An 11169-nucleotide genomic window follows, 5' to 3' on the forward strand; every position below is an offset into this window, starting at 1 on the left:
ATGGATGGATAAATTGATGGATGGAACAAAATGACTCTCCATAGAGGTGGACCAGAGCCCAGCAACACACTCCACCATGCAGGGTCAAAGGTGAATAAAGAATAAAAGTATAATAAAGGTATTTATTTATCAGAACAGTTTTCTGTTATGTTTTTCATTCGTATATATATACTCCTATATCAGAAAACTAACAGCCAGTGTGATCAGCCATAATTAGCGGTCTGGTTTGGTGGTAAAAATCCTGAACAGTGCCTCCCTAGTATTAGGGAAGCATTCCTTAAACTTGGAGAAAGAAACTGAAATTTAAATGTTACCTTTAAAGGTAACATTAAGGAGAGGTGGCGAAACGTCCTCAAATCTTGGAAACCAAGTCCAGTGGATATTTTTTTAATTTTTACGGAATGACTATGACCTGGATGATTGAGAACCTTCATCAGCATGTTACCTTTAAATATTTATCAGGACCTTACAATGGATAACTATGTGGTCGTTTTTCTGTTCTATATTTTCAAGGTCAAAAACTCTCTAAACCTAGCAGGTTTAAAATTAATCTATAGTATCTTAGCCTACCATATGATGACCATATGATATGAGTTTACACCTACAATGCCAGAAAATTAATATTTAACATAATATGAAAATACCTAATGATATTTATAATTCATATTTCTTAATTATTCATTTTCATTTATTCATTGTTTTAAAAACTTGAAAATCTGAGACCCCTGAAAAAATCTGATTAGTGCATTTCTGTAGCAATTACATTCAGACAGACAGAGAGAATCAACACACCTGGGTTCTGAGTTGTAACTCCGCCTATAAAACACAAATAACCATTTACATAATGCTTATATATCTAATGGTAATTCATTATAGATCGACAGATTCAACCCAGCCAAATTCTAAGTTGCCATTCCAACTATAAAACACATAATTTACATTATGCTGAACTAACCAGTGTTCATTACACGGTTTTAAAGATCGAGAGACAAACAAAGTTTTAACCTACCTGAGTTCTGAGTTGTTGTTCCACCTATAAGACACAAAAAACAATTACCAAATGCTAAAACATCTAAAGTTGATTCATTACACCTTTTTAAGATGGACTGACAGATTCAACCTACCCAAGTTCTGAGTTGCCATTCCACCTATAAAACACATAATGATTTACATTTGCTGAAATAAATGCATTTTTTCATTACATTTTATGATTGACAGACAGACAGCAGGAAGTATTAACCCACCTGAGTTCTGAGTTGTTGTTCCACCTATAAGACACAAATAATAATTTACCAAATGCTAAAACATCTAAAGTTGATTCATTACACCTTTTTAAGATGGACTGACAGATTCAACCTACCCAAGTTCTGAGTTGCCATTCCACCTATAAAACACATAATGATTTACATTTGCTGAAATAAATGCATTTTTTCATTACATTTTATGATTGACAGACAGACAGCAGGAAGTATTAACCCACCTGAGTTCTGAGTTGTTGTTCCACCTATAAGACACAAAAAACAATTACCAAATGCTAAAACATCTAAAGTTGATTCATTACACCTTTTTAAGATGGACAGACAGATTCAACCCACCCAAGTTCTGAGTTGCCATTCCACCTATAAAACACATAATGATTTACATTTGCTGAAATATATGCATTTTTTTCATTATATCTTATGATTAACAGACAGACAGCAGGAAGTATTAACCCACCTGAGTTCTGAGTTGTTGTTCCACCTATAAGACACAAATAATAATTTACCAAATGCTAAAACATCTAAAGTTGATTCATTACACCTTTTTAAGATGGACTGACAGATTCAACCTACCCAAGTTCTGAGTTGCCATTCCACCTATAAAACACATAATTCACATGATGCTAAACTATCCAGTGTTCATTTCACCTTTTTAAAGATTGAGACACAAAGTTTTAACCCACCTGAGTTCTGAGTTGTCATTCCACCTATAAAACACATAAAAATTCACATAATGCAAAAACATCTCATGTTAATTCATTACACTTTTTTAAGATCAACAGACAAATTCACCCACCCAAGTTCTGGGTTGCCATTCCACCTGTAAGACACAAATAACAATTTACAAAATGCCAAAATATCTACTATCTAATTTTATTTTTCATTAAATAATACAGATGCAGATAAATAGAAATAAAAAGTTCTCAGATAAGATCGGAGGTGTATCTATAACTACGCAACCGATTTCATAAAATAAGATTATGCAGTCTATGTTAAATTAATTCATTAACTTTATTTTAATCAAAAACAAAATAAAATACCACAATATCACACCAAGATCCCCAATAAACCTGCTTTTCAGTTGACTGCAGGCCTACAAACGTCACTTTTAAGACGGCAGAGGTCCCAAGCGCCACCTGGTGGTTATCCGGGTACATTGCAGTTCTTTTTGAAATAAAAAAACTGGCCTCAGGAAATACATCGTGATTCACGCGGGAATCACACAGGAATCACGCAGGAAACCGTCCATTTCCAACCAGTGCCCACTGTACTGTTCATAATACCATTTTAAAGATCGAGAGAAAAAGTTTTAACCCACCTGAGTTCTGAGTTGTTGTTCCACTTATGTGACACATATAACCATTTACATGATTCTAAAATATGTCATTTTAATACATTTCACCTTTTAAGATTGAAAAACAGACAGAAAGTTTCAACCCACCTGAGTTCTGAGTTGTCATTCCACCTATAAAACACATAATAATTTACAAAATGCTGAAATGTCTTTACACCATTCTAAGATCGACAGACAGATTCCACCCACTCAAATTCTGAGTTGCCATTCCACCCATAAAACACATAATTCACATGATGCTAAACTATCCAATGTTCATTATACCCTTTTAAAGATCGAGAGACAGACAAAATTATAACTCACCTGAGTTCTGAGTTGTTGTTCCACCTATAAGACACAAATAACAGTTTATATAATTCTAAAATATGTCATTTTAATTTATTACACCTTTTAAGATTTACAGATAGACAGCAGAGAGTTTCATACCACCTGAATTCTGAGTTGTTGTTCCATCTAAAAACACAAACAATGTACATAATGCTAAAATATCTAATCTTACTTCATTACACCTTTTTAAGATCTATAGACAAAGTTTTGACCCACCGGAGTTCTGAGTTGTCGTTCCACCTATAAAACAAAATCATTTACATGATGTTAAAATATCTCTTAATTCATTACACTTTTTTAATATCAACAGACAGACAGTTTAAACCCACTTGTGCTCTGAGTTGTTGCTCCACCTATAAAACACAATGATTTACATGATGTTAAAATATCTCTTAATTCATTGCACTTTTTCAATAGCAATAGAAAGATAGTTTAAACACACTTGTGTTCTGAGTTGACATTCTACCTATAAAGTCTAGATCACACTGATTGCATTCGACATTTTTTTCCATGTCACACTTACTGCTATGAGTATAGAGAATTATGCATAAAGGGAACAAATCCTGATTTGCGCAATTTTTTATTTATTTATTTATTTATTTATTTTTTTGCTTTTTTCAGTTTGCCCCAAAAATTAAAACAATATTCCCTGCCTAACTGTGTCAGATCAGTAAAAGAAATGAAAAAGGATCAAAACAAAACAAACAAGCCAAAAACAGTTGGTTCGGCTAAAATGACCAACCGAAATCAGCTAAAAGATTTTGATATATTATAAAAAGGACTGCTCAAAAAAAATTTAAGGAACACTTTGAAAACACATCAGATCTCAATAGGGAAAAAAATCATGCTGTTTATTTATACTGATATGGACTGAGTAATGTGTTAGGAACAAAGGGATGCCAAATCATTTGATGGAAATGAAATTTATAAACCTACATAGGGCTGAATTCAAATACTCCCCAAAAATTAAAATGAAAAAATTATGGGACAGGCTAGTCCATTTTGCTGAAATTTCATTGCGGCAACTAAAAATGGTATTCAGTCATTTGTTTGGCCCCCACGTGTGTATGCATGCCTGACAACGTGGGAGCATGATACTAATGAGACGACGGCTGGCCTGGGATATATCCTCCCAGATCTCGACCTTTAGTCGTTCTGTTCAGTTTTGTTTATTTCAAGGTTTATGTCCTGGATCCTGGCGGCCAGTGGAAAGAGGGTTTTTGTGTCTGTATCGTCTCCTGATCGCCCACTGTTCCTCCCTTGCTGAGCACTCTGGGTTTTGGCTCTTTAAGTGGTTGGGATCAGTTTTTATTCCAGTAAGCCTGGCTCCAAGCTGGAGACCAGTTTAAAGCTTATGCATCAAGTTCTGGTTTCCATGTCCTGCCTCTGCTACCCTCTTCCACTGAGCCTGCCTGTCTGGTCATGCTTCTAGACTCTGTCAGACTCTAAATCTGCCTGGGTGCTTGTTATTGCCTGGAAGCCTGGATCCTGCCACCTGTCTGTTCCTGCCTGGTCTGGATCCTGTCTGATCTGTCTGTTCCTGCCTGCCCTGTATCCCTGACCAGGATCTGCTTCCTGCAAGTCATCCAAAGCTGCAGCACAGGGGATACTCTGAGTGACGCATCAGCCTTCAGTCCAGCAGCAACCTTCTAGGGTGATGGACTGGACTGTTGAACCAGGTAAGTGACTCACTGAGCTCATCATCTTCTGTCAGATGATTGTGGTCACTTACCTGTGTTTCTCCTAAAGAGTGTCTGAGATAGGGCGGTCCGAGCATCCACGAGCCACAGATCCTAGCAACTCCACTTTAGTTTTGTTTGTTTTATTTAATAAACGCTTTGAACTTTCCTACTGGCTGTCTCTCCTTGAACACTGGGTCCATCTGTCCTGTTTCATGACATGGGAGCCAAGTTCAATGCCCTAACCAATAGGCTGCCACTCCTCAAGTTATCTGAATGTTGTTTGTAGGAAACATAATTAGAAGAATTACATTTTTGAATATTTACAATTAGCTATTATGATGAATTTTTTTTAGAAGCAATTTTGTTGTCTGAAGTTAGGGGTATTTAAACAGCTGTTCTGCAGGTCAGAACCAGACCAGGGTAGTGGTGTGGACTTTCTTAAAAATCTGTTTCAATTTTTTTCTTAAAAAACAAACCAATTGAGATCCCTGAAAAGATCTGCCTACTAGGGGTATATCACAAAAAGACAGAGGCTCAACCTGAGTTCTGAGTTGTCGTTCCAGCTATAATACACACAAATGATATTTAACATAATTTTATTGATTATGCATCCATCCACCCATCCAACATCCACCCACGCTTACTGAGAGAAAGTTTATCTCAGACAGAAATAGAAAGATCCATAGATAGAAACTTTCAGCTTACTAGAAGTCTTAATTGTCACTTCACCTTAGGAAACACAGTTATCTTCAAACATTACAGTAGATTTAGATAACAAATGGTATTCCATTAGACTCATCTGAATTGTGCTGCAAGGGTTAGACCAGAACTTTACGTTTTCATGTGAACAAACTTCTTTAGGCATTCATAGAAAGGTTTTATGAGTGGTTACTTACTTAAAACTGACAGAAGCAGTAGAGGCAGAATAATTTTGCCTGCCATTCTTCAAAGTTTAATGTTAAACCTGCTAAGAAAAACAAAATCACCTTTAGGATACACTAATGATGTTGATCCAGAAAAGCACAAAGAACAAAGCATTTTCTTACACCCTGACTTATTTGAAATAAAACAATCCTGAAAGTTTTTTCACTTTTGCTCAAACAAAAAAAAAAGAAAGTTCTTTATTCATTTATAAAATGAACACTTTTTACCTTTTCTATGGACCCATCTGTAGTGTAAACATCTCGAATGAAAGAACAGTGCCGTAACAAGGCTTTATACAGTGAGATTTGGCACAAATCCCACATTCTACATTTACTGATAAGCAGCATTAAAATAACAACAGCACAGCTGCTTCCTCATATTTTAGCTTGGTAATGTTTGATTAGGAAGGACAGTTTCACTTTTTAGTACACCCTGCATTGTATTTTTGGTCATGGGTCCCCCTCAAGATGTGACATTTTGAAACCCAATAGGGCTAAAAGGGGTACTCAAGGCTATGGTACAGTAAAGTAATCAATCAACAACTTCCCTAAAATAAAAAAAAGCAACATAAATATCCTTGTTGCACCTGTAGGCTGGAGCCTGTAGCATTTTCTGGAGACACCAAAAGCTCTGTTAGATTGTCACCTATTTTTATTTCGAATACCAGTTTATGTTAGTGAAAACTGTGAAAAAATAAAACCTTCCCCTTGCATTTTGAACAGAGTGATTTTTTTAGGAAACAGTACAATAACAGGAAATGGATAGGTTTTTATGGATATTTTTTTAAGAAAATGGGGCTTTATGTGTTGATTTTGTATTTTTTTTAATGGAATATTTTTTTGCTTGATATGTGTAAAATAGTGACCAGATCTCTGGCAAAATTCAGCTAAAACTCTCTGAAAATTCTCTCACTGAGTTATAAACTGTTCCAGAGTCTTTTAGTTGCAGTCTTCTCTATAAACATTGTTAATTACATTTTGATTTAATTATTTTCACCTGTTTTGTTTTATGTCAAGAGCTTTATGTGTTCGTCATGACATGGGGCACTGCTTTGTATTTTTATGGATTCGCTGGTGTGGCTGTCATAGCTCTCTGAGCAAGCACCTCTGCTTTCTTTATATTTAAGAAAAAAAACATGTTAATTATCTATTTATCTATTTGTTTTTATTCAAGAATCTCACCAGTATATGCGGTAAAGTAGTTTAAACTTTTTGGACACAGAGGCTCAGGTGTACAATACAGCACAGATCTTTGTGTATTTTGTGTATGCAATCTATATTTTTTTTGTATATAATCAACAGGCACAAAAAAGACAAAGAAATCTTTGATTTTAATGAAAACGTTCAAGGTTGGTCTTATTTAAAACTTAAAATTTATTGTAAAACCGAACTGAAGATTCATCAAAAAGGAAGAACAATGCACAGATAAACATAAAGTTGTAAGATCATCGTGGTTTTAGAAGTTGAAAAATTATAATTTTTCTTTCAGCCTTCTTCCCCAAGCACCATGGATGAAACACACATAAAAATTTTCCGGGCGCTCAAGGACCAAAGAATGTTCTGTTTGTTTGATGTGGTTGAAAACATCTCCAAGTCCCAAAAGCTGAACAACAGGTCTAGCTTGTAAAGTTTTTTTTTGTTTTTTTTCCTGGTATTTGCTGAAATGTGAAAAAGTCTGCACTTCCATGAAACAATGTGTATAATATGCATAGCAAATATAAAGCCTCTTTTTTCATATTTCTTAAAAATATCAAGACACATCATGAAGCTCTGCCTAAAAGATTACAACATTTCAATTAATTCAGTAAGTACCATTCAGCTTTTATTTGGATTTGCAACATTTATGTTCAGATGTCCATTTCCTGTTAGTTTATTTTAATGGTAATTACAAGTAGATATTTTCTGGCTTACCTCATAGGCATTATTTAGTTCATTCAGATCCAATCTAATCTAAAAAAGACTAAATCTCTAACAGGTTTAAATGTTGTTGTTTTTACCCATTTTTGTTACTAACACTAAGACATTACACCTCTACAGTGTTTGTGTAGAGTAATTTAGTAAAACTAGTGATGCTTGCAGTACTACTAGGTTGAACGCCCAGAGAGTGTAGTCAGACTTTTTTAATCTGAGACATGCCATTATAATAGCCAGGAATCTTGCAATCATATGCTATTGCATGAAGATTGAGTCCACATAAGATCCAGACTAAAGACAAAAGGGTTGGGAAAACAAAAACCCAAACATCATAGCTGAAAAAAAGATGTTAAATTGGAAATAAAAGATCTACATAATGCTGCACATATATAAGAGCAAACTGGTGTAAAACATAATTTATCCCCAGATGTGCATTTATAAGGCAATGGTTTAATTTAATAGAAAATAAGATGAGCGGTTCAGTAAGGAGCAACAATAAGTTCAAATATGAACAAGCCAGGTAGACTGTAAAATCTAGAAAAGAATTAAAACCAAAGATAGCGTGGGTAATAATTAGGCCATGTGGAGAGTAAACAAAGCATGTTTGCAGAGAACTATGAGTAACTTGAAGAGCAGGTTTTTTTTAAGGTTGATTACAGGAAGGATTACTGATTAAAAAGCATGTGTTCCCATAGACACAAAAAAATAAAGTGTTATGCAAATATCACTAGTTGGTTGAAGGCGAAGCAGTATTTAGTCTATACATGTATGTGTTGCTGGGGCATGCTTAGAGTCAGTCTTTGGCATGCTTAAACTTTATACTTTATAAATGCTTCTCACTGTTGAAAATTTCCCTTTCAGAATATTTTGTTAGGTCATCCCAAGCCTAAAATCGAAGTCGATTAGCTTGTCCCTGTCCATTTTATTGCTATAATGTGTTTCTTTGTTCCTCCAGCTGTTTAAGAACCTGTGCACAACACAAAGGCTACCTGTGTTTTGAACACAAATAATTAATTGGTGGTAACAATTTAGTGTTTTGTGCCAACACTGTATCTCTTTTTCTCCATTTGAGTCTATATATCCATCTAATGTTTTTGAATTCTTGCCTATTGACATGGGGATAAAATATTTGTATTAATACTTTTAAGAGCTTTAGAGACGTATGGGTAGGACACAACAACACCTAATTCACCTGACCTTAATTTTCAGTACAGCATACATTTTTTAAGGTAGACTTAGACCTAGACAGATATATTTGGTCATTTTGTATACACAAGTGTAAACAAAAAGAAATGTCTTTTAGAACAACTATCTAGACAACTTTATTTTTTAAAGTGCAGCCATGATAAGGTACGCAGCAGTTGTTGTTGAGCTGCTACTACTGCCTCCAGCTCCTGAAGCACATGCTTCAGAAAGAGGACGATGATGATGATGCTGTGAAGGTGGTAGCCCCAGATCCAATCAAAATGTTGAAGCGAATTAACCCTTTTAAATAAAAATGGGACTTTGCAACTCTTAGTTCATCAGCCTTTCTTACTGCATGACTTAACCTGGTTAAGTCTTAGCTGTTCGCTACATATGAAACCCTTTTATTACGGGTCCAGATCTGTGGAAGTATTACTTTTCAGATAGTGTACACAAAGAAGGAAACAAGTTTAAGCATTAACATAATTTATTCCAGTCATGGTTAACAAAATCAGTGATACCGGCAGAAATTTGAGAGGAAGATCTCACCTTCTATTAGGCCCTTACATCTCGACTATTCAGGGTAGAACCCACTGAAAAGGCAGAGAGCTTTTGCCCACTTTCCTATTTTATCTACTGTAAAAGTCAGACAGGATGTGTCTCACCCAAAGCCCCCAGTAACTATCCAGCCCTTCTCACACATACTACAATATTATCATATAAGGTGATGCTGGAGCCACTCCAGCCAGCATATGTCATCATAAATGCCTGAACACAATGGTTGTATACAACTTCTTCATCTCTGATCCTTATTTTTTTTCCATGTCACACTGACTGCATAATGAGAGGCCCCGACTAGGCAGGGTGGGCAGATCTGCGCAAAAAGGAAATAGACTGAAAATAGTCAAGAGTTAAGTACAAATGAACTGCGGATACAAAACCAGCTGCAAACACATTAATGATGTTAACACAAAAACAAGAAAATGGAAAATTTTGCTGGTAGGGAACACAACGGCCAGTTATACAGAACTGCAAAGTGGTTCAGCAAAACGTAAATGCTCCAGACCACTAGAGAGAGATAGGGGCGGGCTCCTCTTTATGCTTTGCAAAAGGTCTGGTCCACAGATTTTGATGCATTGTAATGTCTAGGTTCTGGTTGCATGTGTCATTCATCATCTTGCCCTACTGGTCTCAAATGCTTCCTTTATGCAGGACAAGTTTACAGCTTTTCTTAACTTTGAATGTTTTTTGCTACTTGCAGCATTTTCTCTTTCAATGTATTTGTAGGTTTTGTGTTTGCAGCATGTTTGCACTTTGCTGCTCTTAATGTTCTGTGATTGCAGCATTTAAAATTCGCAACATTTTACTTTGCTCTTGTTTTGAGTGTTTGTATGACAGTTGATTTATTGTGCTTGCTAGTCTCCTTTTGTGTTTACAAGCCCAAATGTTGGTCTTTGCAAAGTTTTAGGTATTTGCTACACAAACCATCTATTTGCAACATGTTTGCAACCCTTGGACACTGTGCTGAACAATTTCATATTTGTCTTCAAAATTGGATTTTTCCTGTTAAAATAATTTCTTTTCATTTACTTTTCTGAATGTGTACTCATCCAAAGCTGCCTTTGGGAAACATATGCACACATTTATGCATTTCGTACTTGCCAGTGGAGACGAATTTACACATCTTTAAAAAAAATCAACTACAGTATAATGATGATAACTTAAACACAAACTGGGTTCTGTTATTTAGATAATATTGTAAGATGTCCCAAATCAGCCGATGGGATGGGATCAGTACTGGAATAATGTATATCGATCTATCCCTAAATTAAGTATTTTATAAACCTGATCTTTCATGTTTTTCATTTTTGGTGCAGACCTAACCATGGTTTAGACTGATCCCTAAAAGAGAAAAAAAACAAACTTAGCTGCAACTGTGAATTCTATACAAAGAGATTGGAAAAATGTTGGCCGAATTTTCTGGTTTCAATACAAGCCCACTATTTAGATGATTAGGTCAACATTTTGCAGTCCATCTTCTCTCAGTAGGATAACGCACTGTGTCACATAGCTCAACTCATCTCCAACTGCTACTTATAACACAATAATGAGTTCATTGTACCTGATTTGAATCTAACTTAGCATATGGAATGTGGAGAAATGTGAGATTCATATCAATACTATGGATAAGACCAATCTGCATCAACTCTGCTATCATCCATCCATCAACACATCATCTACTTATCAATTAGGGTCACGGTGGACTGGTGCCTATCACCAGATGTCTATGGGCAAAAGGCATGGAACAACCCTTTATAGGATGCCAGTCTGGGGTAGATAGTGCTACTACATGAATAAAAAAAAACAGGGTTTAAGTAAGAAATTTGACAGCAATAGATGAAGCCAGCTCATGATTTTTAATTAAAAAGTTTATAAAACTTAGTACCTTACATTCCTTTCAGAAACTTGTAACCATTTGCAGTTAAGCAGGAAATGTGCATGAAACAAGATGTTTCTGTAATGCT

The 11169-nt window shown here is 35.4% G+C and overlaps 1 protein-coding gene across 1 annotated transcript in view; it reads right to left on the reverse strand.

Moving 5' to 3' along the window:
* LOC107085080 (alpha-tectorin-like) overlaps nucleotides 1-5178 on the reverse strand; it is a 27690-nt gene extending 22512 nt beyond the window's left edge. The window contains exons 1-14 of the mRNA XM_015375226.1: nucleotides 5162-5178; nucleotides 3040-3066; nucleotides 2917-2940; nucleotides 2701-2724; nucleotides 2056-2079; nucleotides 1943-1966; nucleotides 1833-1856; nucleotides 1717-1740; nucleotides 1596-1619; nucleotides 1481-1504; nucleotides 1361-1384; nucleotides 1245-1268; nucleotides 1125-1148; nucleotides 1010-1033 (exon numbers count right to left, since the gene is read on the reverse strand). Coding sequence (XP_015230712.1) covers nucleotides 1010-1033; nucleotides 1125-1148; nucleotides 1245-1268; nucleotides 1361-1384; nucleotides 1481-1504; nucleotides 1596-1619; nucleotides 1717-1740; nucleotides 1833-1856; nucleotides 1943-1966; nucleotides 2056-2079; nucleotides 2701-2719 — 259 coding nt within the window. The 5' untranslated portion in view covers nucleotides 2720-2724; nucleotides 2917-2940; nucleotides 3040-3066; nucleotides 5162-5178. The remainder of the gene's footprint in view (nucleotides 1-1009; nucleotides 1034-1124; nucleotides 1149-1244; nucleotides 1269-1360; nucleotides 1385-1480; nucleotides 1505-1595; nucleotides 1620-1716; nucleotides 1741-1832; nucleotides 1857-1942; nucleotides 1967-2055; nucleotides 2080-2700; nucleotides 2725-2916; nucleotides 2941-3039; nucleotides 3067-5161) is intronic.
* Nucleotides 5179-11169: the final 5991 nt, after the last annotated feature.

The sequence above is a fragment of the Cyprinodon variegatus genome, unplaced genomic scaffold (assembly GCF_000732505.1).
Source record: "Cyprinodon variegatus isolate N-32 unplaced genomic scaffold, C_variegatus-1.0 Scaffold115, whole genome shotgun sequence".
Classification (NCBI taxonomy): domain Eukaryota; kingdom Metazoa; phylum Chordata; class Actinopteri; order Cyprinodontiformes; family Cyprinodontidae; genus Cyprinodon; species Cyprinodon variegatus.